This window comes from Rhinoderma darwinii, chromosome 8 (genome assembly GCF_050947455.1).
Source record: "Rhinoderma darwinii isolate aRhiDar2 chromosome 8, aRhiDar2.hap1, whole genome shotgun sequence".
NCBI lineage: Eukaryota > Metazoa > Chordata > Amphibia > Anura > Rhinodermatidae > Rhinoderma > Rhinoderma darwinii.
The window spans coordinates 53,795,043-53,812,602 of NC_134694.1; the positions used below are offsets into that span (position 1 = coordinate 53,795,043).

A 17,560-nucleotide genomic window follows, 5' to 3' on the forward strand; every position below is an offset into this window, starting at 1 on the left:
ACACAGCCCCCTGTAGGTCATGCAACACAGCCCCTTTGTAGGTAATAGGGATGTCACGATACCTGAATTTGGACTTCGATACCGATACTTTGTGTAGTATTGCAATTTCGATACCAAAACGATACTTTGCCAACAGTAATAAAAAAAAGTTCTTCCGTTTTCTGATGTGAGGCACGAGGTGTGATGATGAATGTAACCTCCACGTGCCGCACATTAATAGTAATTAATCCCATCATGTTTCTCAGTCATAATGGGTTAATGTGTAAGGTACATGATGGGGTTAATTACTATTAATTTGAGGCACATGGAGGTTAAATTCAGCATCACATCTCGCGCCTCACATTAATAAGTGAAAGAAGTTTTTGTTTTTTTTTACAGCGCACACATCATAAATGACGCAAAAAAATTGTTGTGCAGGTTATTACGGCCGCGCCAATACCGAATGTGTAGATTATATGTATTGAGACTTATTTTAAGGTTTATTGTAAAAAAAAGGCGTTTGTGTATTTTTTTAAATTTAACATTACTTTATGTTTTTACTTTATTTTTAAACTTTAATATACTGGCATATATCAGAGATATGCCAGTACATTAGCCGGTGTATGTATAGTACACAGGCAGTTGTTAGGACATACCTAAGTATGCCCTAACAACAGGAAATATGGTAAGATGGACCTGGGGTCCTTCAATAGACCCTGGGCTGTCTGCCCATATATGGTATGGCCCTCAATCGCGTCACAGGAATTTCCTGTGACGCGATCCAAGGGGCATCCCCCTCCTCACTTTCCCCTGAATGCTGCAGTCAGCTTTGATCGCAGCATTCAGGAGAATAGCGGCGGAGATGAGCGGTTTCTCTGATCTCCGCCGTTATAGGGCGGGGCTGCGGCTGTGTAATACAGTCATTGCCCCGCTCCTGACAGAAGTGCGTGCGCGGTCAGCATGAGGTAATGCGGCCGGCGCTGCACTAATGAGCGGCGGCGCAGACACCGAAGACAGAACATGGGGATGTTTTGCAGTGCGGCCGCCATGTTCTGTTTTCAGTGCCGCCGCTCATTAGTGCAGCGCTGGCCGCATCGCATCATCCTCGCGGCGTGCTCTTGTCAGGACTCAGGAGCGGGGCAATGGCTGTATTACACAGCCGCAGCCCCGCTCTCATTCATCATGTATTACTATACTTACCGGTGTGGCTCGAACCATTTGGGGATGCACAGCATCGAAGTTTCAATGCATTGTGCATCCCTAGTAAGTAGTGCCACAAATCCCCCCCTTGCCGCACAGCCCCCTTGTAGGTAGTGCCACACAGATCCCTTGTAGTGCCACACACACCCTTGTAGGTAGTGCCACACACACCCTTGTAGGTAGCACTCCCTTCCTGTAGATAGCGCCACTGTAGTTCCCTGTGGCTGGGGATTCCGCTCCTTGACGGAGTGCTTGAAGTCTCTGTCCATATATGAACAGTGACATCGGGCAACTAAATCCTGAAGCGGAATCCCTGTCCACAACGTTGCCGACGCTGTGACCGGGGATTCCACTCCAGGAGAAGCCCCTGACGTCTCTGTCCATTTAGTCGGGGGTTGCCTTCTACAGGAGTTCTGCAAAAAAAATCTCCTCCTCCTCCTCATATCCTCTTTGCGCTATGAGGAGGAGGAGAGAAAGCACGTCCGTGGCAGTTGTCCAGAGGAGTGTCGCGGCACCCCTGGAGGGTTCTCATGGGAACCTCATGTTGGGAACCACCAGCCTAGTAGATCGCAGAGCAGGGGGATACCTCCCTGCTCTGCTATAGTGTTGAATAGTATCTGCGTCTTTAGCAGGGCCGTATTTACAACTCACGCTGCCCTAGGCACTAAGCCTGAATATACCCCATTAAAGGCCTATTTAGTTGAGCCAATTATCATCATGATTCGCCAGTTTCTGACCAATTATAATGATATTTGGTGAGTGTTAACAAAGGGGAAGATCAATGATAAAAACTTTGCTTATCGTTAATCTCTAATGAGGAAAAAAAAAGGTAATAAACCCGGCCGTAGTCATAGCGATGGGTATTCTGTTCTGAGAGTAGCCCGGCCTCCAGGGATGACGATGCATCCCATGTGACAGCTGCAGCCAATCAAAGGCTGCAGCGGTCACATGGACTACAGCGTCATCGCAGGAGGCCGGGCTACGCTCAGAGAGAGCGAGGGACTACGGCCGGGAGTATTAGCTTTTTTTTAAATTTATTTCTGCAGTCTTTCCGCCCAAAAAACTGCACCAAAATTTGGTGCTGTTTTTCAGGTGAAATTCCCTGCGGTTCTCAGGACGTATACACTGTGTGGTTTTACGTTTCCGTCCTGTGTGTTCCTACCCTTATAATCAAGCTTCTCTCCCCCAAAAATATTATCTCTAATGGCTTATTCAGACGAACGGGATATACGTCCGTGCAACGCGCGTGATTTTCATGCGCGTCACACGGACCTATATTAGTCTATGGGGCCGTGCAGACGTGTGTGATTTTTATGCTGCGTGAGTCCGCTGCGCAAATGTCACGACATGTCCGTTCTTTGAGCGTTTTTTGCGCATCACGCACCCATTGAAGTTAATGGGTGCGTGAAAACCATGCATGCCACACGGAAGCACTTCCGTGTGACCAGCGTGATTCGCGCAACAGCTGTCAAAAGGATGAATGAAAACAGAAAAGCACACGTGCTTTTCTGTTTACAAACATCCAAATGGAGTGTCATAATGATGGCGGCTGCGCAAAAAGCACACAGCCGCGCATCATATGATGCTGCCGCACGGAGCTGTCAAATGCATTTTGCGCAGGCAAAACGCCGTATTTTTTGCGTGCGCAAAAGGCACACGCTCGTGTGAATCCAGCCTAAGGGTAAGGCCACACGGAGCGGCCCTGACACGGTTGCAACGCAGCTAACAACCCCGCCGTCACCATGTTCAGTGCAGCTGTCAAACAGCCTGTTAGTGGCCGCACGTATTCCGGTTACATTCGCATGCGCACTGCCGCTCCATTCATTCTCTATGGGAGCGCCGGAGATAGCCGAGTGCAGTGTTCTGCTTTTTCCGGCGCTCCCATAGAGAATGAATAGGGGGTAAGTTGTTGTAATTTGCAAAATCGTGCGGCCATAAAGGGTATATTAATTCATGGCCGCACGATTTTGCAGATAAAGGGACGGTTTACATGCGTTAACGTGCGGCCATGAATTAATACACCCTTTATGGCCGCACGATTTTGCAAATTACAACAACTTACCCCTATCCATTCTCTATGGGAGCGCCGGAAAAAGCAGAACACTGCACTCGGCTATCTCCGGCGCTCCCATAGAGAATGAATGGAGCGGCAGTGCGCATGCGAATGTAACCGGAATACCCCTTAACAAGGTATTTGACAGCTGCTCCTACATAGTGCCAGCGCGGTTGTTGGCTGCGTTGCGACAGTGTGAGGGCCGCTCCGTGTGGCCGTACCCTAAAGAATCCTTTCTCCCCATACATAACGCTAAGTTCCCCTCCCCCATGATTCATAATAAGCTCCTACACCACTAAATAAACTATACAGAAGTCCCCCTCCCCACAAAATACATTTATAAAGAATCCCCCCACACTCCTATAGCATTTAGGGCAATGTCCCCTCACCCTCAAAATCGATCTGTAAAAAATACACACTCAAAGTACCTCTAACCTAGTCTCCCCTCCCCCACAAAAATCGATCTTTTAAAAAAAAAACAAAAAAACATCCTGTTACACATCACATAAAGCCCCCTCTCTCCCCCTCCCTCACACAGCACATAAATAACCATAGATTAACCTAAAGCTGCTGCTCTTCTTACCTGACTCTGTAGCTCCGTGGAGGAGTCTTCACTGGGGCAGCAGCACAGCAGGAAGGAGCTGCGTGAGGTGCTGAGTGTCTGTGACACTGCAGTACAGGCTGTGCTGATTGGTGGAGCAGACAGAAGCACCTGCTGCTCCTCCAATCAGCGCTCACTTCACGCAGCAGTGCAGAGGAAGGAACATTTCTCCTCTCTTCTGCTCGTACCCACTGGCGCCCCCCTTGCAGCATGGCGGCCGGCGCCCTGTGCGACCGCACGTGTCGCAGATAGCTAAGGCCGGCCATGGTTGTTTGTGTATTATTGTAGGATGCCTATGCGTGTCTTAAGTTTGTTTTGTGTGCAATATTCGTGGCAATCATTTCCCTGTGGGGATAAATAAAGATCTATCTATCCTATGGATCTATCTCTATCTGTCTTGCTCTCTGGTAAGAGGAAGACAATAGAGTATAACTTTAGGTAAGATGAAGGAAACATTAACTAAATTTAACCACTAAAATGCAAAGTAAACTGTTAACAGAATTACTTTATACAGATTTATACAGGAAATATAATAAGGTAGAGTTTTACTTTTATGTACAGGTGGAGCTCCTAATAAAGTTCCAATGACAAACGGAGATATCTTCTTATGATTAATAAGATAAAACATCTGAGCATGCAACACGTTCTAGGGTGCAGCAGCCGATAATACAAACAAATCAGAGTTAAGTTTTCCTATAAGGCAGTTAGTTGTTGAAAATGGCTATCCACCAAGAATGTTCAGGGGCACACTAAAACTGACGTGTTTATTTTCACAATAAAAACTAGATCATTATTTTTTTTTTTCTATTTTCTGTTCATGATTATGTACTGAAGCTTCTGTTCAGCATTCAGTGATGTGCTTTACAACAGTCACATGGACCATAGGAACCTCTGAACAAGAGGTGACCCATTGACTTCTATGGGAGATTTTTCTAGGCATGCTCTGTGACCTGTACAGAGGTGATTGTGCAGGAAGGTAAAGGAGGAAAGCTGTGTCCATCACCTATTGTCAATGGTGGATCCTGTGATATCTAAATAGAGGTGTTACCTTTCATTGTAGTCCTGCCGATGCTGATAATGAGACGACTGCTGAGAAGTGATCTCTACAGAACAGGAAGTGTCAGTCTATTGTGAGGCTCGGTGGCCAGAGTGAAAACTTCAAGATATTAAGATATTTTTTTTTAATATAGATAATGACAAAGAAAAAAAAGTCACCCAAAATTCTTAGAAAATGTTTATCATCAAAGCTTGATTTAAACAATAAGTATTTTTTTTTTTGATTACCAATTTCCTTTAAAAGAAAAAAGTGGAATACTGTATGTACAGAGCAGCAAGGTTGCACAAATTTTTAAATTGGCACAATGAATCAGATAAAAAAAAAAAACAGGAATTTTGCATTTACAAAACCGTGAAATTAAACTAATTTGTTAATTGGGATACTTTGTTCTGCTTATGTCGAAGATTAAAAAATAGGAATGTTGCAGTAAAAAATATGTTTATCGGGGTTGGCTGGCTGGGAATCTGGGATTGCTAATACTTATTGTGATACCCAGGGCCACTAGCAGGGTCATAATCCAGATTCTAGACTAATATATAAAAACGAACACCGCTGTTAAAACTTGTACCCTTCCGCTATCTTTTTTGTTGTAATTTTTTTTTGCAGAACTTGAGTATCTGCATTGAATATAACAGTAGAGGGCGCTCACTCCATGCAATATTGGAATGTTAATTTCTCTGAAATCTGCAATTGCGTAAGTGAAGTCCTTTTTATTTATTTTTTAAGTTATAATTTTCCAGTTGTATGCTCTTGTAGCAGCTTCCTATACTCTGATTAAATATCTTTGTTATTCTTTTTTTATTTTAGCTAATCCATCCATTTGATATGTTATATGGCCAAGATTATGTGGACGCCTGAACATCACACCTATATGTAGTTGCTGGGCATCCTATTCTAAAACCATGGGTGTTACTATGGAGTTGGGCTCCTTTTGCAACTATAACAACCTCCACTTGATTCTCATGGTATCTGTCAAATACAGATTTGTCCATCAAACTGTCAGATAGTGAAACCGGATTCATCGCTCCAGAGAACGTTTGCACTACTCCAGATTCCAGTGACGGCATGCTTTACACCACTTCAGCCGACGCTTGGCATGGTACATGGTGATTTGAGGCTCGTGTGCATTTACTCAACCATGAAAACCCATTTCATGAAGCTCTTGACACAGCATTCTTGTGCTGATGTCATTTCCAGAGGCAGTTCGGGACTCTGTAGTGAATGATGAGACACTGGATAGGCGAGTGGTATGCAACAAGTACCACAGCACTCGGCCGCACATCAATGGGAAAACGCATTATTGTACATTTACGCGCATGTGTTTAAAAAATGTGTCGTGTAAAAAAAGAAGCGTCGGGTCAATTCTTGGGGCGTAAAATACGGCAAAAACGCGCTTAATTCCCAGTCAATGGGAGACCTAATTACGCACAAAAAACTGCGCACAAAACACATAAAATATGCCTGTATATTGAAAAGCGCTTTACAAAAATTCTAGCGTTTTTGACACGTTTACGCGCCGTTTTTTTTTGAGCGCCGTGTGAACGAGGCCTAATAGCTCTTACAGTTGACCGTGGCAGATTTAGCAGATAAAAATTTTCATAAACTTACTTGTGGTAAAGGTGTCATCCTATGACAGTACCATGTTTCAAATCATTAAGCACTTCTTTACCACCCATACTATTACCAATATTTGTCCATGGAGATTGTATGGTTGTGTGACTGCTTTCATGCACCTTTTTGCAATGGGTATGACTGAAACACCTAAACTCGATAATTAGGAGGGGTGTCCACATAACATTTGTGCATTTATTGTATATCTATCCATTTATCTAATTACTGGTTAATGTGACACCCTCATCTCATTCTCATTGCTTTATAGGAAACTAAAATATAATTTACTATAATATAAAATGTGCATGCTTTAAAAGTGCTTTAAGGGGTTATCTGCTTTGCACAATCCCTTTTTGTTAGTATGGTCAGCATATGTGTTCTATTCCACTTTAACACCACTGCATTGGAAATGAAGCATCATGGGCAGTCTGGGTCCTCTAGAGTGAAAGACGCTCTTTGTGGCAGTTTTCTGCAGAGAACACAGGGGTTATTTTCCTGATGATCTCTTCCATTTTTGACCTGTATATGACTGAGGGGCGATGCTTAGAAAAGGGTTCGGGGCTTAAAGAGGCTCTGTCACCAGATTTTGCAGCCCCTATCTGCTATTGCAGCAGATAGGCGCTGCAATGTAGATTACAGTAACGTTTTTATTTTTAAAAAACGAGCATTTTTGGCCAAGTTATGACCATTTTCGTATTTATGCAAATGAGGCTTGCAAAAGTACAACTGGGCGTGTTGAAAAGTAAAAGTACAACTGGGCGTGTATTATGTGCGTAGATCTGGGCATGTTTACAACTTTTACTAGCTGGGCTTTCTGACGAGAAGTATCATCCACTTCTCTTCAGAACGCCCAGCTTCTGCCAGTGCAGATCTGTGACGTCACTCACAGGTCCTGCATCGTGTCGGCACCAGAGGCTACAGTTGATTCTGCAGCAGCATCAGCGTTTGCAGGTAAGTAGCTACATCGACTTACCTGCAAACGCCGATGCTGCTGCAGAATCATCTGTAGCCTCTGGTGCCGATGTGTCCTCGCTCGTCTGACACGATGCAGGACCTGTGAGTGACGACACAGCGTGATCTCTTGAGAACACGGCTGTGTCTGCACTGCCAGAAGCTGGGCGTTCTGAAGAGAAGTGGATGATACTTCTATACACAACGCCCAGCTAGTAAAAGTAGTAAACACGCCCCGATGTACGCACATAATACACGCCCAGTTGTACTTTTACTTTTCAACACGCCCAGTTGTACTTTTGCAAGCCTCATTTGCATAAATACGAAAATGGTCATAACTTGGCCAAAAATGCTCGTTTTTTAAAAATAAAAACGTTACTGTAATCTACATTGCAGCGCCTATCTGCTGCAATAATAGATAGGGGTTGCAAAATCTGGTGACAGAGCCTCTTTAATGATTCTTGTACCCTACCGCAGGCAGAGCTTCAGCTGCAGTTGTCTTACAGCCGGATCCATCTGTTTTTATCATACAACAAGTATGAGTGACCCAGGTTTAACACATTGATTTAAGTATAAAAATCGTGTCTGGTTCAGACTGTTGCTATGCAATGGCCCGAGTGTCATAAGTATTGATAGAAGTAGCAAGAAAAAGAAAAAGTAGCACATGGACACATGGAATTCCTTAATGGGACACTGGGAAACTTTCGTTTTGGTTGAAGTCCCCCTTGAAGAGGAAACAGGTTACAGCTAAACATATTTATTAAAACGATCAAACAGCGAATTAGAGCTGAGCTATTTTTTTTCAAACTGCTCTGGAAAAATGCACGGTCTGCACAGTTTTGCTAGGGGCAAATTGTCCATTTTTGTTTTTTTTTGTTAGGGTATGTGCACACGACCTCTTTTCAGACGTAATGGAGGCCTTTTACGCCTCGATTTACGCCTGAAAAGACGGCTCCAATACGTCGGCAAACATCTGCCCATTGCTTGCAATGGGTCTTACAATGTTCTGTGCAGACGAGCTGTCATTTTACGCGTCGCTGTCAAAAGACGGCGCGTAAAATTACGGCCGCATCAAAGAAGTGCAGGACACTTCTTGGGACGTAATTGGAGCCGTTTTTCATTGACTCCAATGAAAACCAGCTGCAATTACGTCCGTAAAAGACGCCACGAAAAACGCCTGCACTTATAAAAACGTCTGAAATTCCGGAGCTGTTTTCTCCTGAAAACAGCTCCATAATTTCAGACGGATTTGGCGTTGTCACGTGCACATACCCTTAGACTGTTTTGATAAATAATGACTTGTTATTCAAATTACCTACATTATTACTTTATGTAGCTGGGTATAAATTGAACTTCCCTTATCTATACTTGATACTGGAAATGTCGCCTTTACAAGAGGGAACGTTCCGATAATTCAGCAGGACTAAGATCAAGGAGTTTGAATTATTGGCCTGTTAGTAGGTATTTAGGCCTCATGAATCAAACTGAAAAATCGACTTGTTCCATTTTATAACAAGTCTGACTTGTGATTTTATATTGATTTCCTTTTCTTAGGATAGGCCATCACTGGGAGATTGTTGATAGTCCTTGATGATCAGCAGAATAAAGTGGCAGTGGCCCCTTCACGGCAGTATCTGATACAGCGATGTCCATATGTGTGCGCCTGTATCAGATACTGCAGTTCTGCCCATTGAAGTGGGCACCATGGACCTGTGTGTTCTTGTACTTTACTTCAAATAAGGGTCTCAGACCACCACCAATCACACATTGATCGGCAATCAATGTAATATCAATGATAAAAATAGCAACCTGTACGGTCACGTAAACTTTTAAATCACTATTCTTATCGGATCGTTAACAGGAAATTGCTATTTATGCAATAGATACGTTTCTGTGGGTTAACTGTAGATTCACAGTTTCTTACCATTTTATTCATCTGAAGTGTTTACAGTGGTCCTGTGGGCACCTGAGACGTGCTCCTGCCACTATGCCAGTGTACTCATGATTAGTAAAGTGAATATCAAAGATTATATACTCATGTTCACAGCAATACAATTGCAGGACTATAGACTACACAGATACATATCAGGCAGTGCAGTTTTCCCCATGCCATGCACAAGTATAGTACATCTTACCTAGGAATATGCTTATAGAGTATCCCCGAGCTCCAGACTTTTCTGTACTATCTGACTGTAGTGGGAAGCACACCCCATTTCTTCCATAGAAATTGCCAAAAGTGTCATAGCTGAAGAAAGGAATGATGGCAATGAAGAAGCCAAGACTCCAAATTACGGCCAGTGTTCCTAAGGTTTGTGCACGTCCTGCTCGGAAGTGATTAAATGGAAAGACGATGCACAGGTACTTCTCCAGTGTCATGTATGTGAGCATGAGAACAGAGACTTCTGAGGACAGCATGGCCAATGAGCCAACCAGTTTACACTCCCAGCTCTCCATCCAGACCTGGGCATGTTTGTTGTATTCTCCCTGAAACTTTATGTCGTATGCACCTAGGCAGAACAGGTAGAAGCCCATCAGGCAGTCTGCACCTGCAGAAATAATGAGGGCATTAGCATTCAGAATTGTGCAATGAAATACAAAAGTGCCAGATTTCCTAAAAAAACAAACAAAACAGAAACAAAAAAAAAACTTGAAGGATAATGGAGTAAATACACAATTAAATAAAACCGATAAGCCATTTCATAATGTCTTTAGTGATGTTTCTAGACCAATATTAAAGGGTATTTTTCATATCATAAATCGATGGCATATCTCTAATATATGCCATGACTTTCTGATCAGTGGGGATCTGAGCTCTGGGGCACCCATCAGTAAGTGGCTAGAGCAACACTGTGCAGGGAAACACAGTGAAGGGGCCATAGAGCTAAACCAGTTCTGCAGCCCCTTCAGCTTCAGGATCGATGGGTGTCCCAAAGATTCGGACCCCATCTAATCAAAGTGATGGGATATCCCAGCGATATGTCATCAATTTATAATATGGGAATTAACCCCTTCACGACAGCCATACGGCTATATACGTTCCAACTGCCGTTGCCCCGTGCAGTTGTCACGCATATAAACGTTGGCAGCCTGGAACAGGATTCAATGAGTGCAGTGCTGCTTCAGTGTGAGCAGCATTGCACTCTCATGTCTGCCAGGGCTTTGAAAGCCCCGGAATACACCCTCCGTGTAGATAGCGCTACACGCAACCACGCTGTAGATAGCTAGCACCACCTCTGGCCGGGGATGATGCAATATACAGGGGTGGTGCTAGATACAGTGGGTGTGGCACTATATAGACGGCGGTGTGTGACACTATCTACATGGGCACTGTAGCACTATATGGGCACTACCTACAGAGGACACTGTGGTGCTATCCACGTGCATTGTGTGTGGCACTATGTGGGTACTATCTACAGTTTGCACTATCTACAGTGGAAAATATGACACTATCTACAGGGGTATTGTGGCAGTCTCTACATGGGCACTCTACATGGGCACTGTGGTGTTTTCAGGGGGTTGGGACAAAAGAACCCTAATAAATAAAATTCATACATTTTTCTTAATGGCCATAAAAACGGATGGCAAATGGCGGTTAAGATGGTAAAAAGGCCGGTAAATGGATTCAAATTTTGAGACACACTGATGCAAAACAGCCATGAAAAACAGTTGATCCGTTCTTAACTGCCATTTTTTTTTACGTTGTGTATAGCCTTATAGCCCTCTTCACTCTCCCCACACCACGATCCATGCTGACGGAGAGAGAAGACTATACTAGTCCTTCTCAACCAATTAGAATATCATCAAAAAGTTTATATATTTCAGTGATTTCAATTCAAAAAGTGAAAGTCCTATATTATATAAATTTATTATATACAGAGTGATCTATTTCCACATTTTTTTTCTTTTAATGTTAATGATTATGGCTAACCGTTAATGAAAACCCAAAATTTTGTGTCTCAGAAAATTTGAATATTTTATAAGCCCAATTTCAAAAATGATTTTTAATAAAAATGTTGGCCTACTGAAAAGTATATACAGTATATGCACTCAATACTTGGTCGGGGCTCCTTTTGCATGAATTACTGCATCAATGTGGCGTGGCATGAAGGCGATCAGCCTGTGGCACTGCTGAGGTGTTATGGAAGCCCAGGTTGTTTTGATAGCGGCCTTCAGCTCGTCTGCATTGTTGGGTCTGGTGTCTCTCATCTTCCTATTGACAATACCCCATAGATTCTGGTCAGGTGATTTTGCTGGCCAATCAAGCACAGTGATAACGTGGTTATTAAACCAGGTGTTCGTACTTTTGGCAGTGTGGTCAGGTGCCGAATCCTGCTAGAAAATGAAATCAGCATCTCCATAGAGCTTGTCAGCAGAGGGAAGCATGAAGTGCTCTAAAATTTCTTGGTAGACGGCTGCGTTGACTCTGGACTTGATATAACACCACTGTGACCAACACCAGCAGATGACATGGCTCCCCAAACCATCACTGACTGTGGAAACTTCACACTGGACTGCAAGCAACTTGGATTGATGCCTCTCCACTCTTCCTCCAGACTCTGGGACCTTGATTTCCAAATGAAATGCAAAATTTACTTTAATTGAAAACAGGACTTTGTACCACTGAGCAGCAGTGTTGGTCCACTGTGTTATATCAAGTCCAGAGTCAACGCAGCCGTCTAGCAGGAAATATTATTCATTCTTCCCTCTGCTGACAAGTTTTATGGAGATGCTGATTTCATTCCAGCAGGACTTGGCACCTGCCCACACTGCCAAAAGTGGCAATACCTGGTTTAATAACCACAGTATCACTGTGCTTGATTGGCCAGCAAACTCGCCTGACCTAAACCCCATAGAGAATCTATGGGGCAAATTCAAGAGGAAGATGAGAGACACCAGACCCAACAATGCAGACGAGCTGAAGGCCGCTATCAAAGCAACCTGGGCTTCCATAACACCTCAGCAGTGCCACAGGCTGATCGCCTTCATGCCACGCCACATTGATGCAGCAATTCCTGCAAAAGGAGCCCCGACCAAGTATTGAGTGCATATACTGTACATACTTTTCAGTAGGCCAACATTTCTGTATTAAAAAACATTTTTGAAATTTGGCTTATATAATAATCAAATTTTCTAAGACACTAAATTTTGGGCTTTCATTAACTGTTCGGTATACTCATCAACATTAAAATAAAAAAGTGCTGGAAATTGATCACTGTGTGTAATGAATCTATAGAATATATGAGTTTCACTTTTTGAATTGAATTACTGAATTAATTGAGAAGGACTAATATGTTACAGAGCTGCAACAGCATATATATATATATATATATATATATATATGCACACACAGTCGAGTCACATTATGACCACCAGCTAATATCCAGAGTAACCGTCGTGTGCAGTATGGACAGCAACTAGACAGGCTGGGAGTGACTCAATAAGGAGCTGCTCGGTTGTCTCAGGTATCTGGAGCCATGTTGACTGCAGCGCATCCCACATTTGCTGGAGAGTGCATGGGGGAGGATCCATAGAACGAACAAGACGATCGAGGTGGTCCCACAGATGCTCAATTGGGTTCAAGTCTGGGGAATTAGGGGGCCAGGGAAGTACTTGGAAGTCTTGGTCGTGCTCTTCCAACCACTGTCGGACATTTCTAGCTGTGTGACATGTCGCATTGTCTTGCTGGAAGATTCCATCTGCCCCAGGGAAGACAAACAGCATATATGGGTGGACGTGATTTGCAATGATGGATTCATACCCAAATTGGTTCAGAGTAACTTCTACATGAATAAGTGGGCCCAGAGAATGGCATGAAAAAATTCCCCAGACCATATAGCTGCAGCCACCAGCTTCTGTTCTTCTAGCAATGGTTGCAGGGTATTTGTTCTCTGATGTTTCTTGTCTGACACGCCAACGTCCATTTGTTTGATGAAGTTGAGCATGTGACTCATCAGAGAATGCAATCTTTTGCCAATCTTCGGGGATCCAAATCCGATACGGCCGTGCAAATAGAAGCCCATTTTTCCGATGCACTTTTGTTAGCATAGGAGCAGTGACCATCCGCCTGCTTCGGAGTCCACTCCGCAATCGGGTTAGCTGAACTGTTGTTTTAGACACACGTCTGGTAGCCTCCTGGCTGATTTTCACAGTAAGCTGCTCCACTGTAGCGTACCTTGGTAGCCAGCGTTCACCTCACATCAATGGCACGTGGTGCTCTGCAGTTTCCACATCGGTTATTCCCAATGGTGCCATTTGTCCACTCACAATACACTTTCACCACACCAGCACGCCAACACTATTGGCCAGAAAGCCAATAATCAATCATCCCTTTTTGCATCTCTGATAAATCGTCTCTTTTGCCCATGACAACAACGAGTGATATGTGTTCAGGCAGCCTATCGCACACCTTATATACCTAGCAAGCCAGCCCACGACACATCACTTCCTTCAAGGGCTATGTGCTGCCAATGTCGAAAGTACTCGACTTGGTGTATATATAAAAATAATGTAGATAAATCTATATAAAAAATTACCAAACAGTTTTTTTTTTCACTTTTTTAGTGATTTGTCTGCTCATAATAAAAAATTAAAACATGGAATTAATTAACCTAATCTAGAAAATTAAAGCCTCATAAGTCTTATAAAAAAAAACAAAGTAAAAATAGTTATGATATTGAGAGCAGTTGCAAAGATATTATCGTTTAAACAAGTGCATATCAAAAATGGAAAATGTAACCTGAAGACAGGGGCATATATATATATATATATGAATGAAAAAGTATTGCCAATTTACCAATTTCTTATATTTCTGCATATTTGTCACACTTAAATGTTTCAGATCATCAAACTAATTTATATATTACACAAAGATAACTCAAGTAAACACAAAAAGCTATTTATAATGATGATTTCATTTATTGAAGGAAAAAATGCTGTTTAGCCCTTGCTGGCCCTATGTGAAAATGTAATTGCTGCCTTAGCTACTAAATCAACCAGTTCACCAAATGCAATTGATATTGGTTTAAATGTCACCAGCCAGAGGCATGATCCCTGCCAGACCTGTTGAATCTAAACATCATTTAAATAGAACCCGTCCGGCAATGTAAAGCAAGCTAAAAGGTCTCAAAAAGCAGCACATCATGTCACGCTCTAAAGAGATTCAAATACAGATGCGAAACAAAGACATTACAATCTACCAGTCTGGAAAGGGTTACAAAGCCACTGCTAAGACTCTGGGACTCCAGAAAAACCCCAGTGAGACACATTATCCGCAAATGAAGAAAACTTGGAAGAGTGGAAAATCCTTTCAAGCAGTGGCCGGCCTGCAAAAATTTCACTAAGAGCAGGAGCAAAAGTACCCAGATGTAGTGACGAAGCACCAGCGAAACGCGCGTCGGGTCTGGCAGCGGTCTCCCCTCCCGGTCCTGATCTCCTGCTCATTTTCCACTACGTAGGTGTAGGTATACTGCTCATTAGTTTGCCTATGACTGCACTTTGCATGTATTTTATTAGGTATCTATCTGTGCAAATGTACTAAGCTTAGCACCTGCCTAAAAATATTGATTTATGCTCTTTGTGGGATCTTGTGACCATTTTAACATCTGGGGGACCAGGCTGCTTTCATGTTCGGATTCCATCTCTTTATGAGGGTTCATTCTTTTTACTGTGTATAGTTGTAATGTGTTTTTTCTGTGTATTTTTGACTGAAATAAAGATTGTTTGTAATTTTGCAAATACTTGGTCGTGACTTTTCTTCTCTTTCTGGTTTATGTAGTGTACATCGAAAGAGCTGCAGGCTTCAATTGGCTCAGTTAAGGTCAATGTCCACAATAAGAAAGACACTATTCAAAAACGGCATCCATGAAAGAGTTGCATGTCAATTATGATGGTAAAAGTATAAGTCTGGGGCTGCTTTGCTTCAGTGGGATCTGGATGACCATAATTGGTGGAACCATGAATTCTGCTGTCTATGAGAAAATCCTGAAGGAGAATGTCCGCCCGTCAGTTTGTGACCTAAAGCCAGGGGCGTAACTAGGAAAGACTGGGCCCCATAGCAAACTTTTGACTGGGGCCCCCCCCTCCCCTGGGTGTCACACAACCCCCCCCTTATAGATAGTGCCTTTTTTACAGCCCCCCTGTAGATAACGCCATACAGCCCCCTGTAGAGAATGCCACACAGCCCCCCTGTAGAGAACGCCATACAGCCCCCTCTGTAGATAACGCCATACACCCCCCTCTGTAGATAACGCCATACAGCCCCCTGTAGATAACGCCATACACCCCCCTCTGTAGATAACGCCATACAGACCCCCCTGTAGATAACGCCATACAGCCCCTGCAGATAACGCCATACAGACCCCCCTGTAGATAACGCCATACACCCCCTCTGTAGAGAACGCCATACAGCCCCCTCTGTAGATAACGCCATACAGCCCCACGTAGATAACGCCATACAGCACCCCCTGTAGATAACGCCATACAGACACCCCCTCTGTAGAGAACGCCATACACCTCATCTGTAGAGAACGCCATACAGATTCCCCTGTAGATAACTCCATACAGCCCCCCTGTAGATAACGCCATACAGCCCCCCTGTAAATAGCGCCATACAGCCCCCCCTGTAGGTAACGCCATACAGCCCCCCTGTAGGTAACGCCTTACATACCCCCTGTAGGTAACGCCTTACAGCCCCCCCTGTAGGTAACGCTATACAGCCCCCTGTAGGTAACGCCATAGAGCCCCCCCTGTAGGTAACGCCATCCAGCCCCCCTGTATATAACGCCATACAGCCCCCCTGTATGTAACGCCATACAGCCCCCCTGTAGGTAACGCCATACAGCAACCCTGTAGGTAATGCTATACAGCCCCCTGTAGGTAACGCCATACAGCCCCCCTGTAAATAGCGCCATACAGCCCCCCTGTAGGTAACGCCATACAGCCCCCCCTGTAGGTAATGCCTTACAACCCCCCTGTAGGTAATGCCTTACAGCCCCCCCTGTACGTAACGCTATACAGCCCCCCTGTAGGTAATGCCATACAGGCCCCCTGTAGGTAATGCCATACAGCCCCCCCTGTAGGTAACGCCATACAGCCCCCCCTGTAGGTAACACTATACTGCCCCCCCTGTAGGTAACGCCATACAGCCCCCTGTAGGTAACGCTATACAGCCCCCCCTGTAGGTAACGCCATACAGCCCCCCCTGTGGGTAACGCCATACAGCTCCAACCCCCCAAAAAAATCCGATGTATAGTGTGTCCTACAAAAGACATGTATCCCCTATCAACAGGATAGGGGATACATGTGTGATCGCTGGCAGCGATAGGGAGAACGGGGGACTGAAAGTCCCCCGAAGTTCTCCATGACTAACCTCTGACTTCCGGCATCTGCACAGCTCAATAAAAATGAAAGGAGCGCTGGTCACGCATGCGCACAAGCGCGACCGGCGCTCCATTCATTTGCGTTCTCTACGGAGCTGCCGACACAGACCCCGGAAGTCTGAGGTTTGTGATGGAGAATTTCAGGGGACTTTCAGTCCCCCGTTCTCCCTATCGCTGCCAGCGATCACACATGTATCCTCTATCCTATGGATAGGGGATACATGTCTTTTGTAGGAACAACCCCTTTAATGGCAGAGCGGGGAGATACCTCCCTGCTCTGCCGTAGTGTTCAGTGGCGTCGCGCTGTAGTAGCCATAGTGGCAGCTAGCGGAGCCTCCGGCCATGGTGGGGGCCCATGCCATAGGGCGACACGGGCTCCCTCATGTCGCTGGCCCCGTAGCAGCCGCTACAGCGGTAGTCACGCCATTGCCTAAAGCTCAAGCACAGTTGGGTTATGCAGCAGGACAATAATCTAAAGCAGTGATCCCCAACCACCGGGCCGCGGACCAATACGGGTCCGTGGATCATTTGGTACCGGGCCGCGGTATCTGGTATCCTCAGGGAATTTCGGGCGAAAAACCGCACCAAAATTCGTTTTTTTGCCCGGAATATCCGCTGCAGAAAACTGCTGAACATTTAGCCTGCCTGCTAGCAGGCCGGTCTCCTGGAATGACGTTTCTTCCCAGGAGACTGCTGCAGCCTGTGATTGGCTGCAGCGGCAGTTACATGGG

At 44.5% G+C, this 17,560-nt stretch overlaps 1 protein-coding gene across 4 annotated transcripts in view; it reads right to left on the reverse strand.

The window, feature by feature from the left end:
• LOC142659478 (relaxin receptor 1-like) overlaps positions 1-17,560 on the reverse strand; it is a 635,204-nt gene that overhangs the window by 8,525 nt on the left and 609,119 nt on the right. For all 4 annotated transcript variants that reach the window (XM_075835648.1, XM_075835650.1, XM_075835649.1 and 1 more), the window contains one exon: positions 9,588-9,998. In XM_075835648.1, coding sequence (XP_075691763.1) covers positions 9,588-9,998 — 411 coding nt within the window. The remainder of the gene's footprint in view (positions 1-9,587; positions 9,999-17,560) is intronic.